This window comes from Thermobia domestica, chromosome 5, assembly GCF_964235325.1.
Source record: "Thermobia domestica chromosome 5, izTheDome1.hap1.1, whole genome shotgun sequence".
Classification (NCBI taxonomy): domain Eukaryota; kingdom Metazoa; phylum Arthropoda; class Insecta; order Zygentoma; family Lepismatidae; genus Thermobia; species Thermobia domestica.
In genome coordinates this window covers 63,431,130-63,452,897 of record NC_137458.1, presented here as the reverse complement: position 1 = coordinate 63,452,897, position 21,768 = coordinate 63,431,130, and the positions used below count along the sequence as shown (strand labels likewise).

Below are 21,768 nucleotides of genomic sequence, written 5' to 3'. Positions count from 1 at the left end.
TTCGAAGTTAAAATTCCTTTTAGAATTAATACAGAAGTTGAGAGCCAAAATTCATTTCAGGCTTACATGCTGACTAACCTCTAACATGCTTTTCTGTGGAAGAAAAAGAGTTGTTTACGCGTGTATGATGCAATATGCCTTTTTCATAGGGGACATGTATCAAGTTTCTTTTTGTTCACGTCTTAAAAAGAAATGTGATTAAATAAAATACGTTCCAATTCTATAACTTTATAGGGGCAAGGGGTCATATAAAGAATGAAATTGAAGGATTACGATAGAGTTTGTGGAATGATAATGTGGGAAATGGAGAATTCTGGCAAAGCACTTGAATACTACATTGTTGTCAATCCCAAACTCATATGGTCTGAGATCGAACCAGAGATCCGTCGTACAGAGGCGAGCATTTTATCACATTTTTTTTTAAAGAAAAAGATACTTCCTGACTCTGAAGGTTAATTCATACATAGTATTCCTTCCCGTGCCCCTGCCGTGGTCCGCAAAATTTCTTTTCGGATTTCAACATTGAAAATTCACTGGGTTGTTACTTTTAATTCACACAAGACGTGCCGTGTCTGTGTTGTTCGTATTACATGTCCCTACAGGCCGCCTTGAAGAGAAATCAAACTGGTTGTGGCTTTTCGGTGGCGGTCCTTCGGCTTTCGTCGGAGCACACGAAGCGACACGAAGTTGACCAGAACTAAGGAAAATGGTGTAGAAAACAGTAGCGGCACGGCATAGTATGTTTGAATTAACCTTTACTTTTTCTTTTACAAATTTTACAGGACTACCAACATCAACAAGGACACTTAGGGATGCGCACGAGACGAGTCGAGACAGGATTTTTCTGACAAAATTCTAGTCGAGACACGGCTCTTCCAATAGAGAAATGTACATTTCTCGAGTCAAGACATCACTTTTACAGCACATTTTCGAGACGAGACAGCCACAAATCTTGTCTCGTGCGCATCCCTAATAGGACACGAACACAGAAACATCGAGGACAGTTAAAAATCCAATTATGTTCTACAGACCCGATTGGATCGTCTCACGATCATCAAACCCAATGTCTCAATTTACTCGACTATGGCATACCGGCCTGAGCCACCATATCCATTCAGGCAGTCAGAAACAGTAGGTTCTTGAAAACACCACGTGTATGATGTGTTTGATCAGAGCTTTTGAGAGGCATTTTCTATAATTGAATGTACTATTGCACTTCAAGTTCATTGAAAATTACAAACTAATCTTATTGGATGAATAGAAAGCATTTCAACTGAAATCGGGTGTAGGTTTTTCCACGTCTTAGTTTGGCTGAATGATAATATTAAAGACGTATACTATAAAATTGCTATCCCCGGTATTAAAAGACGGACAGACCTGCGTTTAAGATCCCTCGAACTAAAATGTTAACAGATGTAAATTTAATTCACGATGTCCAAGTTCTTTTTGTAATGTAAATACATGTATTTATAAATAAATATAGGATTGAAACTTTCTCAGGGCTTCCTACAGGTGCCTGTTTTCACTCCGGGAGCTCCTGTCCGTTTGGATATCTCCTGGCTCCTTTGAATAGTCGATTTTTCTCCATGAGTGTTCCGCCATGCTTAGGGAGGAAACTTCCTTCTCTTGTAGATTTTGCATAATCTTATTTTCATCACGTCGATTTTCCGTTGATGGGATTCGATCCATTTTCTAGAGACCGAAGCTGACCTTCCTTTTTAGCGAAAGAAAGATACAAAGCGGGGAAGAGAAGGAAATGTGAGAGTTTGAAGCGAGCGCATACAATATATATTATTTGTATGCCTGAGAAAAAAATGTTTAAAAGAGAAGTCTGGGCTGCATGGTTGTGTTACATTGGAATTTCATAAATAAAGTACTTAATACGTTAAGTCAAGACATGTGAGAAATTTAACGATGATTATGTATAATAAAGTAATTAACTGTTAAATGAGAAACAGGAGGATTGAATAGAAAAGAAAGGACTATCCCGTCTAAATCGGGATGTCTGGTAGCCTTAACCATTATATGGGATAGCCATTCTGGTATCATGTACACTCATGTCCAAAATATTGTCGCATGTCTATATGTTGTTGTAGAAATATAATTTGATAACGAATTCGCCCGGTAGTTTTTATAATGTTAGTATCTGTATAATCGGCAAAGACATGTATGTGTCGAAATTTCATATCAAAAGAGCAGTAAATAAGAACAATAAAACGAAAATAAAACTTTCTTGTCCATTTAGTAATGTTTTTTAATGTAGGGGAACGTGGGGCATAACGGGGTAGGGGGGCATAACGGGGTATCGGTATTTTTCGAACTGTAATTTACTGTAATCTAGCGATAAGTATCTAAACAAGTTTCTCAAGGACGAAGGGCTGTCACGCTTGAGTAGCGTTCTTATCAGTCGAAAAGGAACAGTGCTATGTGTCAGTTCTTTGTTTTCGTGCTGTGGCATATAACCATTGGGATTTTTCTTTTGTCAAGATAAGGCAAGTTATTTATTGCACACTTTTAAACTATTGATATGTTGAAAGAATATTTCTTCTGTGTTTGTTGTGTATTTTTGAGGTTTACGGATTGTAGGTTATAACAGAGATACTCGTTGATTTAACACTACAGCTCATCTGGGGCAAAACGGGGTGGGGCAAAACGGTATTGTAACCTCCCCATTTTGCCCCATTACCCCATTATGCCCCGTAAGAGTATGGATTGTGTAGTTCACTACCAAGCTTGAAACATTTCTTGTTAATACTGGGATTGCATAAGGTCTTGTTTGCTGTCATTACACATATAAAAGGAAATGAACGATGGAAACTTGGGAGGAAGAAAAGATGAAGGAGGCCATCGAGAGTGTAATACGTGATGAAATGGGATATTATAAAGTTCCCCGACAGTTCAACGTTTCCCAGACTATGCTGGAGCGGCTTTGTAACAAGGAACGAGAAAACCTTGGATCTTTCCAGAAACAAGTGGGATATTTCAAGCCTGTGTTTACCTATGAACAGGATTACGAGTTAGTAGATTATTTAGTGAAAATGGAAAGGCGACTTTTTGGTCTAACTGGCAATGAACTGAGAGAATTAGCGTTTTAATTGGCAGAAAGAAACAAAATTCAACAATTCCCTTTCAATAAAGAAGAAAAAAGGTTGGAATTGACTGGTTAAGAGGATTTATTAAGCGTCACCCTGAAATAACACTTCTTAAACCAGAATCTACATTAGGCGCTCGCGCGATGGGGTTATCTATCTTTTATTTCCTCGTCTGAATTTATATATAAGGTTCGAATACGCAGTTTTGTTTAAGTTTTTCATACTCAACTCCAAAATCTGTTTATGTTGATTTGATGTCAGGAAATATTAAGATTTAAGTGACAATAATTCGATGTAACCTGCATAAACTTTGTAGTATAATTCCTAATGATCACATTTTTTTTCTTTTTCTTAATAGTGCCTAATTCAGAATTACCTTATGCTTATTGAAGTAATTATCAGCATTTTTTTTAAAAAAGAGTACTCATCTTTTGTTATATGTGATTATTGAGTCTAATAAATATTTCATAAAATTCAAGTTGTATTGTATAATAGTAATCATATATTGTTGTTTTATAATGATAAGTCTATATTAGAGCTGGATATTATAGATGTAATACTGTACGGGGCAGTATGGGGTAGGGGCATAATGGGGTTGACTGAAATCCAATGTTCCATTATGCCCCACGTAGGGGGCATAATGGGGATAAGAGCCATTTTTGGAATAAGCTAAGCAAAAAGGTCCAAAACAATATTTTTGAAAGGATTTGCTGGTTGAAATATTACAAGAAATGTTAAATGTGTCTACCACAAAAAAATTACTGCAATTGAGATATTGGCTACCAATTTAGAAAAGCAAATATCTTAGCTTCCCCATTATGCCCCACGTTCCCCTAATGTATAATATAATATAAGTAGCATCATAGGTGCTGAATAAAGAACATTTTAAAGAAACATAACATTTTCAGTACCTAAGGAATATTTAAAATTTCCACTGTTGCTATTCAGATTGTCATTAAGGATCTGAGTTTTGAAAACAGGCAAAATGTGTAGTGTACTTTTAAAATACCAGAACAGAGAAGAAGGCGCAGAACCTATGATAAATGTGTTAAATGTGTTTGTTTGTTGTTATTGTTTGAAACGAAAGAGAGCGTAAACAGATGGGATCAGAGGGGGAAATTTATAGCAGTGAAGAAGTGCAATTTATTCAAAGGAGCCCTTTTAAATCTGAATTCGTGACCTTTCTCACTCAGGCGCTGGCTTACTGGCTCCGGCAGTGAGTTTTCAGTTCGTGGTCGGTTCGCGGTTTAAGGAGGAGAGAAGGGGGCAGGAGGAGGTAAAGGGCCGCCCGCCTTGAAGGTTTTTCCAACTGGAGTGATGGATGGTCAGGTGATTGATTACAACTGGCCCAAAGACAGACCCACAGGAACCGACTGGCTCATGCATTATCCTTGAAACACGCTATCCCGCAAAGCAAATGCATCCGAAGAAAAGTTCTACCAGTAACAAAACACTTTACTCACGCCCGGGGCCTTTCTCAGGCTTTTCAACGCTCTCCCTCTCTTCTTCCCTCTAAAAAACAAACAAAAACAGGTAATCTGTTCAAACAATAGTTCTAGCAGAAATCTGACAACTTCACTTGTCAGAGCTGACTTTTCAGCTATGGATGGATGGATAGCCTGCAAAATGTTATAAATGGACTAGCAGGTCATGAAGAAACAACAAGTAAATATAGATTATCCTAGGTTTTATAGGTATATAGAAGTTCACTAAATTTGTTAAAATACAGTTCAACAAAGAAAGCTAATTAAAGTGAAAGAAGGAATTCGGTGACGGGAAAAAGTGTTTTGTAAGTTACTTTATAAAACGTTAGGGAAATAAAGATTCATGTTTGATACAAAGTATTAAAGTATGTAGAAATCAAATATGCATTTTATAAACGGCGGCGATGCCGCGGTGGCTCAGTAGTAGAGCGTTCACCTCCGGTGCTTGGGATCCCTGGTTCGATCCCAGATCGCGCCGTGTGGACTTTGTGGTGGACAAACACCGTGCTCGTGGGTTTTCTCGGGGTTCTTCCGTTTCCTCCCACTTTCTTCATTACACAATTTCACTCATCTCTCACCATCACTGTCTCCTTTAGCCTACCCGGCATAAACGTGGGACGTAAAACTCAAACATTTCATTTCATTTCATTTTTTAAACGGCAGCGATAAACAGCTGAAAACCTATGAAATTTGAGTATAAGGAAGAATAAACATTGGATGAGAGGAAAATCAACACAACTGTGAATAATTAAAAAAACAAAATAATGAGAAAAATAACTTTATTCGGGATGATTAAAAATAGAAAATAAACAGAAAATGAACTTTATTGAGAGCAATTAAAGAAAAAGTAAGCAGAAAAAGAAAATTACCTGGAATAACTAACTAGAAAAAATAATAAAAATACTACTGAGATAGCTAAACAGACAAACTAAACAGAAAAGGAATAGTGTTGTCGATAATTTAAAAAGAAATAAAATCTCCTAAAGACAAAAAAGAGATCATGCGAGAATGAATAAGCTTTCGTTTATAGTAAGAATCAAGAATATATATATTAAGATAGAAGGTCCATCAATGGTTTCAGAAATGAAAAATAGCCCTCAAATCTGAAAATGTTGGCCACACCTGCCTTAGATTAAACTTAAATCCGAAAAGGAGAGAAAAAAATAGAATTCAAGTGAATTTCTTATCACATATTATACTTGAGAATCTCAAACTTGTGTGGATTATTCAAGTGATATAATTAAATAAAGAAAAGATTTTTTCAAAGAAGTATAAATTATTCAAATAATATATTTAAATAAAGGAAATGTTTTCTCAGACAAGTATGGATTATTCAAATAATATAATTAAATAAGGGAAATGTTTTCTCAAACAAGTATGGATTATTGAAATAATATAACTTAATATGGGATATAGTTTCTCAAACAAGTATGCATTATTCAAATAATATCATTAAATAAGGGAAATGGTTTCTCAAACAAGTATGGATTATTCAAATAATATCATTAAAATAAGGAAAATGCTTTCTCAAACAAGTATGGATTATAAATAATTTAATTAAATGAGAAAAATGCTTTCTCAAAGGAGTATGGATTATACAAATAATATAATTAAATAAGAAAAATGTTCTCTCAAACAAGTATGGACTATTCAAATATTACAATTAAATATAGGATATGTTTCCTCAAAAAATGGATTATTTCAATAATATAACTAAATAAGGGAAATATTTTTATTTTGCTAGATTGCAATTACTTATAAAGTTAATAAAAGTAAGAAAATTTAAAATTGTTAATTTTAAAATACAACTTTGTTGGTATAGTAGTATATGGTAAAAACGTTTTTAATAAATTTTCGCTTCAAAGGAAGCAAATATAAGGTGATCTTTTGAACGAACGTTCCAAATAATAAAAATGGTCCCACTTAAGAAACATAAAGACTTAGAAACGCTGCTACATGCTTTATGCAGAAAAAAATATCTGAATGCAAATACTTTGGAGGTTACGAAGTAGAATTACTATTACTCTTTTTTTATCGTCAAACTTTCTTGCCTCGGCTTGAATCATAAATATTCAATCATTCATGTATCCATTTAAGTAAACGTAGTAGAGGTTAGGTTTGTGCATTTTTAAAAACAACAGGTTTCCCGGACACCCTATTTTGGACAAAAGCATTGATTCAACATTGAAGTGTGCATTTTATCATGTTTTATACGTATCAGTTGATTATAACAATATGTACTCAGTCTTATAAAAACTGTTTGAGATATCAACACGGTAGAAGTCCAATAGATATTTTCCTTGGACATCCGTCGGATGAGCATCCGATAAAGATAAAATGAACATACCAGCCTCCAACATAATATTCTCGTATTTCTGTGCTCTGCTGTATGTTCTATAGCGCCATGAATTTTTAAAATCCATAATTCAGACCCCGGAAGACTTTATCTCTCTCTGGTTACTTGATGATGAGAAATGCAAGATAGGAAACTATTTCGGTATAATTTCGATTTATTGATCCCTCCATCTTCCTGTCTCATGCATTACCTACGTGAAGAAATAACCTACAATAATATGTGCAACTTGTTATCATATTTGGATCTTATCCATGTGTTACATAACCTTGATTTTGATTAGAATAGTTTAACTAAAATAATGAAATTTCTTTTCGGGTTGGCAATCTCTTTTTTGTTTTTTCTCTTATACAAAAGCAAAACGTTTAATTTCCATGTAGATTTTCTTCTCTACATTTTATATTATTTGAGATGTTTATTTTAATATCAGGCTTCCTCCGGGTCCTTTTCCTTCTGCAATTCTCTTCATGGCCAATAACAATTTTTCAATAATATGTAGAATAAGTGAATATATAATTTCACATGTCCAATTATTATATCTCTTGTTCTCGAAAGTCTCCAGTACTTAGCTATTTCATTTGATACCTTATATATTTATTTTTAACATTTTTGAAATGAAATTTCCTTTGTAATATACCATGCTTATTATTATTATTATTATTATTATTATTATTATTATTATTATTATTATTATTATTATTATTATTATTATTATTATTATTATTATTATTATCATCTGCTTGTTGGCAGCTCTTAAAATTAATGAGGCTTTCAAGATGTGTCCAATCCAAACGGCCTTTCTCCGAAGGATGCTGGCCAGAAGCACCTTCTTCTATCCTATACGTTTTAAAACATCTTCGTTTGTTTCTCTGTCTTTCCATTTTATATTCTCTGTCTTCCTTCCATACTACATTTTGAAGGTTTCTAAATATTTATTCTCTAACTTCCGTAATGTCCAAGTCTCATAGCACTTAACCAACTTCATTACTCATGCCACACTTGTGCCTGTGAACTAAAGGAGATAGATGATTTAAAAAATGATTGATTATTAAATACTTGGTGGAATGAGAATGTGCAAGAAAATTGGAAAAAAACACCAGGAAAATCCACGTACACAACGGTATCCACAACATACTCGTAAGGCCTGGAATCGAACCAGAAACCCTTACATCAAAGATAAGCGCTCTACCGCTGAGCCACCTTGCCACCTTAACATTATTCTATAGCATTACATTTTAAAGGTTTGTATTGTATTTTTTCTCTTCTTAGAGTCCGTAGTCACATCCGCATAATTGTATATTCCATACATTTGGTTTCGTCAGCCTTTTTCCTTAGTTCATGTTGACTGTAGTGGAAATAGATATTTCCGATCACACGTTGTCACTTTTGTTCAAATGTTCCTTTTTTTTAGTTATTCTGGATTCTACAATTTGTTTGCAACTATTATTGCTATTTTACTTTCTGACAACGAACATTATTACAAATTTATCTGTCTTTAATTTATGATTAGAAATAATTATAATCTTACAGTAGATATATTACGTTCCATTCATGTCTGTAATATAACTGTTAAGTTAATAAATTTTATTTTCTTATTCTTTCGTTGCAGGGGCGTTGGGCATTAGCATGTTAGAGATTCGGATACCCTCATATACAGTTAGAGGTTACAATGCACGTTTGGAATGCGACTACGATCTAGAAGGAGAATCTTTATATTCCGTAAAATGGTATAAAGATGGAAAAGAATTCTTTCGATACCTACCCAAAGATAGTCCACCAGCTCAGAAGTTTAATTGGCCAGGAGTTACAGTGGATGTAAGTATCAGACTACATAAATACTTTTATATTGTTTGTCTAAAATATACTCCTTAATTTCTTTACCTATTATTATTCAACTGGACTTCTTTAATTACTTCTCTATTATTCAACTGGACTTACCTATCAAATGTCAAGTATATATTATCTACACGTTGCACCGGATACTTAGTACAAAAGAAACACAGTATGCAAAGACTAACCAAGGCGTTTGGTAGTTCATACTGTTCTGCTGGAGAAACGAGCTGTACCTTGTAAGAGTATTACTGATTTATTAAACCCAAAGTATTCGTTTTCTTTTTTTTTCTTTTTACAAGAAAAAGACCAGTAACAAGAAACTTTAGATACAATTATGTACTTTTGGTCCACTGTGCATTACTGTAAAATACATTCTTCTGAACGAAATTTTAAGCAAAGACAACTTCGCTAGCGGATAATCCTTGTTTTGTCTGCCATGATTCTGCAAGGTAAAAAGTAAAAGTAAAATTATCTTTTGAATTCTACGAAAAAGAAGCAAGATGGAAGTGGAAGAGAGAGAGAGAGAGAGAGAGAGGTATAAGACCTCATGATCCTCCTTCATTTACCTTAAAATAATAGAGGTTGATCGCGCTTTAAACAGTCAGTCATACACAAAAGGCAAGTTTAAAATTAAGCCTGGCTTCTCCCGTAGAAGCGGCTTAAGGAAACGCAGAACAAAAAGAGGGAAAGAGGGTTTGTAAAGAGCCTCCAATGCTAGCGAAATAGTGTTCTTCATCGCTGTAGCAGACGAAGAGGTTTTCTGCTTATTGTGTATATATGTATGTTTTTTCCTTCATCATCCCGTGCAAGAGAAATTTTAAGCAAAAGAAGAAATTTGCATTCCAAATAAGATCCCTCATCAACCTATCTTTCTTCCTTCTCCTCTTTTTCTTTGCTTCCTCTTTCTTCATCTCATAGTTGTATTTTATCACCATCTTTCTCTTCATCTCTTTCTTACTCGTGTATTCGCGCGCCCTTCCTTACTCGCTCTGTGTCTTCAATCTACTGGATAAAGTCCCCCTGGACAATATTCTTCTAACAGCAGCAATAGTTTCTCTTTTCTCCTTGTTTTATTCCTTTCTGCACTTTCACTGTCTGCAAAAATGCTACTGAGAGAAAAGGAAAAAAAAGTATAAAAAGGGTGAAGAATACTGAGTTGGATTATGGGACAAATGCTGAGATTGCAAAGGTCTCCTTCTATTCTTTTTTTCCCTCTTTGTACATGATGGGATCGCTAAGAAGATAGACTTTCTTCCGTTCTATCTATCTATCTATCTTTTGCATACTCATATCTATTCATTTAAAAAGGTTCATACCGACGGATGGTTCTACGCGGCTGGGTCCAGTTATAAAATTTGACGAAAATACATTTTCTCTTATTCTATAAGTGGACAGTCTGAAAAAAAAATAAGGAGGAGAGGTGGGAGAAACGAACCGTCCAACCCATTTGCCGCGCTGGACGCCTCTCTCTCTCGCTTTCCAACTTGAGAAACGAGATCTATTTGTCTATTGGTTATTCTGCAGACGGTGGCGCACGAATTCCAATGAATACAACTTTTCATTTCATTTCATTTTGTCGCACAGGTTGGTTATATATTTTCTTCACTTTTCCCTTCTTCTTTTTTCAAGTAAAAGATTGAATCACATTTGATTCTTTATATGATGTCTGTTCGTCCTGTCTTTTCTCTTTTTCAAAGTTTAAATTTCGTGAAATATTGTTTTCTTCCTTTCTTCAGCTTCTCATGTTTTCGAGATTTATGACATGATTCTTCTATCTGTACAATCAAAGTGAAAATACTATTAGAGTTAAGTGAATTAAAGACAATTTGTTTGACTGTCAAATCTAGTCATCAGTGTTGTAAACAAACTCTTTTTTTCATACTTTAAAAGAAGAAATACACTGCCAAGTAAGAACATAAATTAGATTTTCATTTCATTTCATTTTTGGATCTAAAGATCTAATATATTTCAATGAAAAAATTTCTTGTACGTCCTATATCTGGAGGACTACATACAGTGTAGCCAAACCCAAACTATCACCTAACTCAGCATGATGTGCTGATTCCATAAAAATACGATAACTCAATTTAGGAGCCGTTCAAAAATTTTGTGGGCCCCTGATCCAAGATCCAATATATTTTAATCAAAAATGTTGTTGTAGACTTTATACCTTGAGAACTACATATAGTGTAGCTAAACCCAAACTAACAGTTTCAACACATTAACTGTGTCTTCATCAGACACTCACTCTTTCTGACTATATGGAATTTGGTCACCTCTTTTATAACTTTCGGAGATAAATTTTTAATTAGGCTCCGGACCTTCATTAAAAGTTACACTTATGTTTCCCCATTTAAAAATATAAAATTTTATTGGATACATTCTTTTCCTTTAATTATTCTTATTTATGTTCTCTTTTTTTTCTTCATCCTCCTTCTTCTTCTTTACGTAAAATTCTCTTTCATTTTTATTCATGATTTCCCTTGCTTCTTTCCGTTTTCTCACCAAAGCCCTGTTCTCTGCTTCTATGATCTTTACTTCTTCCTGTGGTTTATCTCTTTCCGATGCTCACATATTGCGTTGTTATCTCTTTTCAATCTTACGTCATCCTTGTTCTGCTTTATTCTTTCTTTTAACTTCTTTTCTGTTTCTCTTATGTAATTTTTGTTACACTCCACTCATCCTACGTTGTACATTGCCCCGTTTTGACCTTTGCTCATTATTGCTTTCCTCTTTTCTTCTGCCTACTTCAATTATTCTGCTTCCTCCTTTCTTGTATGCCCTAATTTCTGCTTTCCAAAGTACCCTCTTTATTGTCTCTGTTTCTTTACCTGTGCTCTCTATACCAAACCATTGTTCCTCTTCCTTTCTCTTGTTACGTTTCTTACTCTATTCCCTTCGTTGTATTAAACGATATTAAAGAAAGTTTGGACACAACTAACGAGAAATGGATACAATGAAAAACGACAAGGGATCAGAGGTGTGAAGTATGCAAGATTTATGAACAGGGAACCAGGTAAACACAGTTTGCAACCACTGCTCTAAAAGTACATTATCACACTGTGTTGACTACGGATTTTGTTTGAATTTTACACAATGCAACTTGCTATATAGTTTGACTTATTTTAGGATGTTGTAAAACTGTTACACATCATGGTGAGTCAGAATGAAATAGGCTTTGCAAAAGTTATTGTGAAATTTCATTTCTTTTTAATCTGGAGGGAGTAGTGTTAAATACACCCTTTATTTCTCATGGATGTTTCTAAAACACGATTCAGAATAAATTATTGCGTAGTTCAAAGAAAATATGCGTCGAATTTCTTCAAAATTTCAAGATTGAAATCATCATGAAATATATTTTTAATTGAGGAAAGGGATTAATCGATACCGCATGAAGGGACAAAATCACAGCATATTCCTGACAGAATTTAATCCCAAGCACTGGGAATTATAGAAAAGTCACAGAAAATGTTTAATATATTATGTCAAAACCGAATGAATTTTCTATGAGTTACCTTGGGACTCTTAAAGAAAATCGGAGAAGGGCGTTTAGTACTACTACGTTATTCTTTACAAATTTCAGATTTATGTAGGGTGAATGTAACAGTTTTGCCAAACCATCCGCTTTGGCTTCATCAGATACTATCTTCCGTAGTAAGTAGTTGGCGAAACTGTTACACATTATTATTATTATTATTATTATTATTATTATTATTATTATTATTATTATTATTATTATTATTATTATTATTATTATTATTATTATTATTATTATTATTATTATTATTATTATTACAATAAACGTATTATTTCACTCAGTCAGTAGTTAAGTTTGTTAAAACAAAGCTTATAAAATAAAAAAAAATACTTACCGTTTTTACCTTTGCACAGATGACCTGGGTTTGGTTCTCTCTGACAACCGCTGGACCAAGTTTTCTCGCTACATTGAAAATAAAGGAAAACCACTTAAGTTTAGCAACGCACGTTATGCCCTGAAGAATAAAGGAGACGGGTGATTGATAAACTGTGAATGTAAACATAGAGGAAATGAGAATGTAAAAGGAAATGAGAGAAATTCGAGATAATCTCGTACATGATGCTGTCAATCATAAACTCACATTTTCTGGGATCGAATCAGGGGCTTCTTAAATCAGAGGTGAGAATTATATTACTAAACTACAGTACCAATACCCTGTTGAATTGTCAGTCTTCAGTTCATATAAACTCGGAGCCAATATTAGGCAATAAAACTTCAAAGAGACCTTAAGATCCTTTGTAAGCTAAATTTACAATCACACGTACAGTCAGCGACAAAAAATTCCATTTGATAAAATTAGTTTCGTAAATAACTTTAGAAAGGAAAGACAATTTGAGTCAGTTTTCAGTAAATTAAAAAAAAATGTATTTCCGGCCATGCCACCGTTATACTCAAAATAAATTTTGGCAAACGGAAAGAACTTTTGTCACTGACTACAAACAGAATAAAAATATACGAAATAAAATTTCTGGTTTTATGTCCGATTTACTATAGGCTAATGTAGACAGACTGTTCATGAACGTGAATGCTTATGATTAGCTGGGGAAATGAGAATGGAAAAGGAAACAGGGGAATCTCGAGGAAACCCAAATTACAATGGAACTCGTATGACCGGTATTCGAACCAGGAATCTGTCGTACCAGAGATACGTGCTCTACTACTGAGCCACCATGCCTCCAGCTGCAACTATTTTGTTAACGAACGTGTGCTTGTTCTCTTTTGTCACAGAAATACAGAATGATGTCAGTAATTGTATTCGGTAGTCTTATTTTCTTTGGTTTCTAGCTTAAATACGTGTTTAGCACCTGTGTAATTTTCTCTGTGTAATGGTCATGTGACTTTCATTTTTAAAAAAATAAGAAAAAAATAAAAGGAAGTGTTTGTGACATGTAAGCATTAGAAGTAAACCTTTTTTTGGTCTCTTTTTTTCTTTTTTTTTAAATTTTGACACACAATTTCGTTTCTTGCAGTACCTGTCGAATTTCACTGTTCATCTTTTTAGAAAGCTACTACAATATATATATTGGACAGTCGGAAAAATAAGATAAATTTTTGTTAAGCATGTGAAAGCATTAAAAAGCAGTCTGCGGAGCAGTCGCTCTTCAATTCTGGAGACAACCTGTCGAGAAGGTGGCAGACAAATAGGCTAGGATCTTTGTTCGGTCATCCCTTGTGACAGGCATTTAGGGAGAGCTGCGAAATAAAATACTAATAATAAAAATAACAAAAAAGGAGAAACATCAGAATGATGAAAAAGGGAGAAAAGAGAATTAAAAAAATTCACTTACTGAACTTTTGTATTTTGGAACTTTTTTTTTTTTTTTTTTTTTTTAGTAATTTAAAACTAATGTATTAAACTAGAGGTGAATTTTGTCTATCTCTTGGTCTTTCCGATTCTCTTTTTCTTTCTTTATTTTTTGTAGTTTTTTGCTCCTCTTCTCGAATACAATTATCTATTTTTATTCAACTAGTTTTTTCATCTCGTATATGTCAAGGCATGCCGAATTTTGGGCTTAAGTTCAAATTAAACAAATAATTATATTTAAATGCCTACAGCAAAGTTTTCTTCTTTCTCTCGTCTCTCTCTCTCTCTCTCTCTCTCTCTATATATATATATATATATATATATATATATATATATATATATATATATATATATATATATATAATTAGAGGTAATGACCTTCATACTTATAAAATGTGGAGTTCAATTCCTAACAGATCGCCTTCTTTCATTAGAATACGTTTTGATGTAGATTCAAGATGAATGCATTTGCCGCTGTAACTCAGTGGTAGAGCGTTCACCTCTGGTGCTGGGATCCATGAGTCGATCCCAGCTCTCGCCAAGTGAGCTTTGTAGTGGACAAACACTATGGTGCCTCGGTTTTTCTCCTACTTTCTTCATTCCACTATTTCATTCCTCATCATCACCGTCTCCCTTAGCCTCGGTGGATAACCGTGGAACGTTAAACTAAATTATTTATTTCATTGTTCCAGATGTATGCACTTTTCCATAATTCTTTTAAAATGTTAATACTGATTATAGAACGGAGAATGTTTAAAGTACCTGAATTAAATTTAGAAACCGAAAAGCATACGAATAGCTTATGTTTCGGGAGGGAGTAGAAACGGCGGATAGAACGCTCGCATCTTGCGTGAGGGGTTTCTAGCCCCATCCCTGAATATATAAGTTTATGGTGGATAACATCGTATCCCTGGGTTTATCGAAGTTCTGCTGTTTCCTTCCATATTCTCTTTCCAACATTAATTTAAAAATGCTTTAATTTTATTAATTGTCCGTTCTGTTTTAGCCTAAGGACATAACTATAGAACATAAAACTAGATTTTTTCATTCCATTTTGCTCATGTTACTTAATTCCTTCATTAAAAATAAATAATTGGGGCAGCAGTGGCTCAGTGGCAGAAGGTTTACCTCTGGTGCATGGGGTCTCTGGTTTGATCCCAGCTCGCGCAGAGTGGACTTTATGCTGGACAAACACTGTGTGCGTGGGTTTTTCTCGGGGATCTCACGTTTCCTCCCACTTTCTTCATTCCACCTTTTCATTCATTTCATATCATCACCGTTCCCTTTAGCCTAATCGGCATAACTGTGGGTAGAATTTTCTGCGTGGCGATTTAAAGAGGGAAATAGCCTACTGCTTATATAGTAAACGCTCAAACTTTTCATCAAATTGGATAGCATTTTGAGGTGCCACTTGCACCATCTTTCGGTACTCATAGAATACCAGGCACTTTTACGCTTTGCAAGGGAATTTCCTTCACATTTTCGTTAAACAAACAATTGAATGACTGACCGAGAGAGAGGGGCAAACCACACGCCGACGAAAAAGGAAATGATTGTGGAAATGCATTGCTCTGTCATCTGTCTATCAGTTTTCGAACTAAGTGTGTATGTGATTTGTTCCCTGTGTTTTCAAAAATAGGAATGAAAATATGTGACGGTTTGCGGCAAAACAACTCGTGTCCTGAGAGAAGGGGTCAAACCACAGTCCATCTAGAACGGCCAATCAGACGACACATCTGCTTGTAAACAAAGATGGTGGAGCCTGGTAGCACACAACGACAACAAAATTTCGTAAACATGTGTTAAATGCGGAAATGAAATGTTGCTAAAAAGGAATGAAACAGTGGAAAGCAATGCAATATGAAAAACGTATGCATGTGCATATGGCCAGAAACAGTACTATCCCGTGATTCATCTGAAATAGGATCCTGCTTGCTGGAATTTCTTCTGAATCCGGGCCATGTTCTACACAAGACAGAACTAAGTTTCTTTTCGGACTGCTGCTTTGGGCAAAGCAAGAACATTACCATTTTGTTGTTGTAATACATTCTGGTTCATTCACACAAGTTTGAAGAAATATGTTACTACTACCTGGTTCCAAGGCACACCTTTATGCCGTGTGATGCTGATTTTGTAGTTATCGAGAAAAAAGTCATTAAAACAAGTCATAAGTTTATATAAATCCCTGAACAGTGGTACGATCTTGTTGCAAGAGCCAGACTGCAGGATCCATTTCATGTAATACGCATGTAACATGATATGAAAGATGTACAGTCCATTTCCTAAGTGTTATTCAAAGACACAGTGGATGAAGCTGGCAGTAAGATGAAAATGCGAACGGTGACGGCTGTCAGAGTATCGGCTACTGAACCTTGGTTCCTCTTGGTTAAGTGCACCTTCCTATCTGTTGAGGTATGGAAGAAAAGTCGTGTGTTCCAGAAACATCCAAGCACAGGACACAAATGTATTATGTCCGTTACGGATGACCTATGGCCTCTGTTGACAGATTGGATGAATGGAGGATCAACTTTCCTGATGTCAGGAATATCAATGATCTGAAGTATGGTGATCTGATGAAGATGATGCCATTTATTCCACCCGTGTACCACCCATTCTACTGAAATCTGAAATCAGACCATAACACGGACAATTTGGTTAGGTTAGGTTAGAAGTTTAACCTAACTTATTGTATTTAGTTTGCATTAACCAAACTGTCAGATTTCATCACTGCAAAATATTTCCTTTACATTAGTAATATTAGTTTATTACTTTTAATATAACACACTTTACATCATGAATTACACGTTAAAAGTTGCACAGATGTCTGTAGACTGGTATGAAGAAAGAAAGAAAAACACCTTCACAAGGGAAAATTTGCAGTTATTTGTCCTAAACTTTACCCTTCGATTTCTTGGAATTTAGTTTCTGTGGCTTGGCCCCCCTCTCTCGGTCTGCCCTTCAATTATAATCATAAAAAATACACTAAAGCTTTCTTTTTTCTGGTTCCAAACATTTGTTTTGAAAGTGGCACCTCAAGATGTTTTTCAATTGGACCCACATATTACACATTTACTACATACATCTATACACAAAATTTCCGCAGTGGACTGTTTTCAATTCCGATAGAAAAAAAAGTTTGAAAGTGCCAATTTCGACCCATCCTAATGATCATATTCTGGTTCTAGTTATCTCCCTTTTGGGAGATTTATAAAGAAAGTCCCGGCCTTATAGCCCAGTGGACTGCTTCACTAAATTTGTTTTAATTATTTTTGCAAACTTAGATTTGAATAAAATGGCGCGTTCCAACATGGACGAATTCGCCTGTTCTAAGTAGATTTGTTTTCACACAATTTGTAAAATTACTTGGGAGTTAGAGCCTCAGGACATATAAAAAGATGTAATAATATATAAAAATTGTAAAGAAACTAAATTTTGTCAAAATTTAAAATTATGTACGAGTTCACAATTGCACAATTGAAGGAGCATGATACTCCAGATGTAAAGATGTCCGTCGCCATCTTGTTCCTGATCATATTTCCTATCGTGCACAATGTGGATTCCCAGTATTTTTGTAGTACCACTTCTTACCCCCAATGTATTGAAATTTCTCTCAGGGGAAATCTGCAATTATTATTGTTCGGAAATTAGAAAATAAGATGTAACAAGCCTCGTTTGAGATTAGTTTCCATTGTGGTGTTACAAATCGATATATTGGAGTTCTGTAAAAAGAAAACGAAAATATTATAACTCTGCCACTATTTTTCAAGAAATACTACATTTCCAAATGCATTAGGCAGAAGCGAGAATTACGCCATATAGAAAGATAGGAGGGAAAATAGAGGTGTGGAAAATGACGACTCAGTTTTGGTTGCGAGAATGCTGTCAACTGACTTCTCCAATACAGAAAAGAAGATGTGAAACTGTGTATTACATTTTCCAGCATATGAAAAATTAAGGTACTTCTTAGAATCGATGGTTTATGTTTACAACTCATGAATCAGGAACATGCAAAATGTGATCAGTCGTAAGTATAGTACCATAACATTTAATTTAGTTTAGTGTCTCACGCTTATTATCTTTCTCTGGGCCAAAAGGGAAAAAGATAGTAAAATGCAATTGAATGCAAAGAACTGACTGAATTAGATAACATAAGCTCTTCAATATTGTTTACTGGCGCAGAGCGTAGCCTCGAATTAAACTCAGAAGTGTCCTACAAAACAAGAACATCCCATCAATCAAATCTGATCCTCATCAGACTGCTTCCGAACCAAGGATCTTATAAAATAGAGGATCTGCCCATACAACAAAATCGTGAAGACATACGTCACAGCTTTTCCACATCTACTCTGCCCACTCCGCGCCACTAAGATCGCAATGTTGCGAGTCAACAATCATGGCGGAAACGAAAGTAGCCAATCAGACGTGCCGGCTCAGACGATGCTCGATTGTTTTTCGACTTCATTGAGTTCATATGTTGAAGATACGTATGGGCAAATCCTCTGTTTTATAACATCCTTGTTTCGAACTGTAAGGACTCTTAAAGGTGGATCGTTATCTTCATTGAAGATGTGATTTTTTTTTTTTTTTTTTTTTTTTTGTAGTTATCTGGTTGGAAATAAAGCATGCTGTTAGAGTTGAAATGGTATGGGCGAAAAATCGTGTTGAACATTAGCAATAAACTAAAAGAAAATATTCGACTCGTGGTACAACATGAGTTGATACCAACCAACAAGAATCGCAATTTGGATGTGTTCATCTTTCTGAGTACACAGAATAGCCGTGAACTTTTCCTGGGTTGGATCGTTACTGCTGACAAAAATATATCTTCTTGGATCGTCAATGATTAGGGTAATGAGTGGTTTCCAAATGTTTTTCCATAACTATTACATAATCATTCCCCTCCTTGCAGGCAGTTTATTGCTGGTATGGTGCTCAAAGTTAGGAGTGATCAATCATATTTTTCTTTATCATGGCGAAACCATCACTGCGAATCGTTGCAGTGCTGGACTCCATAAAATACACCTCAAACTTGTCTGCAAGTTTCTAGAAAAGATTTAACAGAAATTAATGTCCACATGTTGTTCAAAGTACGACGCAAACTTTCCATGACTATAACAACTTCTAATTAAATAATGCTATTTTTTCTGGGCATGCTGTACATCAATGGGCTGAAAAGCAATCATGTAGTATTCAACATACTACTCTCATATTGCATGCTCAACAATAAAAAGTTAAATATTAAAAAGTTGAGGGGAAAATAATTATTAAATGTTTGGACAATTTAAAGGCAATTCAATATATTTTTTCACATTCATTCATACGATTTCAGTAAAATTTGTCTTGCAAAGTCATCTAGTACGTTTAGAATATATACTTTACATTAAAATTTCTCAAGATTATTACAGTTATTTACTTTAGGAATGAGACTTAACTTATTCTCTTGCGGGTAGTTATACTATATTTTAAAGTACAAGCTTTAAAATGACTATTGTTTTAGCGCAGAAACTTACGTTCAGTATCTCGTAAGTTGTCCTGTTAAGGATTACTTTGAAAGGCAAACATTATATTTGTAACAATAGATATTGAACTTTACAAATTCGTGAGGACATATTATTAATAGAAAAACTTTCTTGAACTTTTAGTTAAGTTAAAGACTGTTAGAAACTTTGCAACTAACGATCTGGAGCAATTTTGTGTTTGCAGATATCTTTTAAATGAAAGAACAAGGATATTTCCACTGGGATCCGAATCGTTTTAAAGGGTTTTGTGCCTTTGGTCTTGTTTGTTCTTTTTAGCAGGAAGAAATAGTTAATTGCTCTTAGAAACTTAAACCAAACTTATCCTTATTAATACATAAGCTAATATTAAATACAAATACTACTGATTTTGTATTTAATATAGATTGAATACCGATATAGTTTAGAAAAGTACCGAATCTGTAATGTTGCTGCTATATACGTACTAGAAAGACTTTTGAGACTTGATTGTTGTATTAATGAACTAATTCAATAGAATGAAATATTTAAAAATAAATAAATACATATACTCGTAAATATTCGAAACCCAATTTATTGAGTACATATTTTGAATGATGCAAGAAACATAAAAATTAAATGTAATTCTCTGAAAATATCATAGCACAAAACGTACTACTCAGCAGTGTTTGTCAATATACCAATGAGCTCGACTCTTTCCTGCTAAAGCTCCGTGTGAAAAGTTTGTGAATATTGCAACATATTAACATGGCTCTTGTTTCGTTAAGAATAAACAGCATATTGGATGTATCGGATTTGTACATCGCAGAATTGGCAACTTTGTTATAAACGGGTTGTTTGATATCAAGCAGCGCTCAAGGTCAAGATAAAGGCACGACGCCCAATTCGATTGCTGTGCATAACAACACAGCGACATAATCTTTTCACTATTGTTTTGAGCATAAAGCAAAAGAATAATTCTAATGGAATGCAATTTTAACCATTAACTGCATTATATGGTAATTATTGTAGGGTTTAGAGCTTAAAACCCCTTTCCAGGACTTAGGCTTATGGGAACGGGACTATCACACCTATCGTATACTAACCGCATAACTATCAGATAGCTCCAGCATTGAATATCATAAACGGCATATTGCCTAGATTGTGTATTGGTTAGGGAGACGAAATGACCTAATTTGACATTAATGGTTCCAATTTGAGATCCCTGTGCTGTGTCTTAGTTGGGCTGTGAATTCTCTCGGTGGAATATAATAAATTAGTAAAAATAACTTTTATGCAATATTTGATTTTTCACGATGGAATTAGTTTAAGAGGGAAATAATGCTAAGAACTTAATCCATGGAAACGAACGATATGATATTAGTTGCCGATTTCGAAAGTTAATTTTAAACAAATTCAATTGTGATAACGGATTTAATATTTATGCAATTCAATATCTGCTATCGCAGAACACTTGTACAACTGTGGAAAATGAAATGAAATGAAATTTTTGAGTTTTACGTCTCACGGTTATGCCGGCTAGACTGAAGGAGACGGTGATTATGAGAAATGAATGACATGGTGGAATGAAGAAAGTGGAAGGAAACTGGAGAACCCCAAGGAAACCCACGCACATGGTGTTTGTCCATCACAAAGTTCACTTGGCGGGAGCAGGGTTTGAACCCGGGATCCCATGCACCAGAGTTGAACGATCTACTGCTGAGCCACTGCGGCCCATATACAACTGTGGAATTAAATTTTTGACTTGCATTTCGTTAAGTGCACGTATTTTAAGAAATATAGTCGTATAGTTTAGATTCATGTGTTCTTTCTGACTTAGGCGTAAACTAACAATACTGAAACTTATAGCTATTTATCCTGGTTGTACAAATGCGAGTACGTTTTAGGATATGTTTCACAGAGCGAATCCAGATGTAACCTACCCTAACGGAACCTCACCTAACGAAACCTACCCTACTCACTTGCTCTATTTTAAATTAACCCATATTTTATACCATTAACGTGTTGACGCTGTCTACGAAATATTGGATGAGAAACATCTTGGTCGTTCTTAGGGTACAGTTTTATCGGTACTTGTGCAGTAATGTTGAGCCATTGGCGAGTTACTTCAGTAATTACGAAACCCATCCAGATACATAAGAAAAATCCTCGATGGGAACCAATGTATGT

The 21,768-nt window shown here is 34.7% G+C and overlaps 1 protein-coding gene across 1 annotated transcript in view; it reads left to right on the top strand.

The window, feature by feature from the left end:
- Positions 1–8,542: 8,542 nt before the first annotated feature.
- Positions 8,543–21,768, top strand: part of LOC145685938 (cell adhesion molecule 2-like) — a gene marked incomplete in the record, with an annotated part of 202,082 nt that continues 188,856 nt past the window's right edge. The window contains 1 exon segment of the mRNA XM_081758713.1: positions 8,543–8,744. Coding sequence (XP_081614839.1) covers positions 8,556–8,744 — 189 coding nt within the window.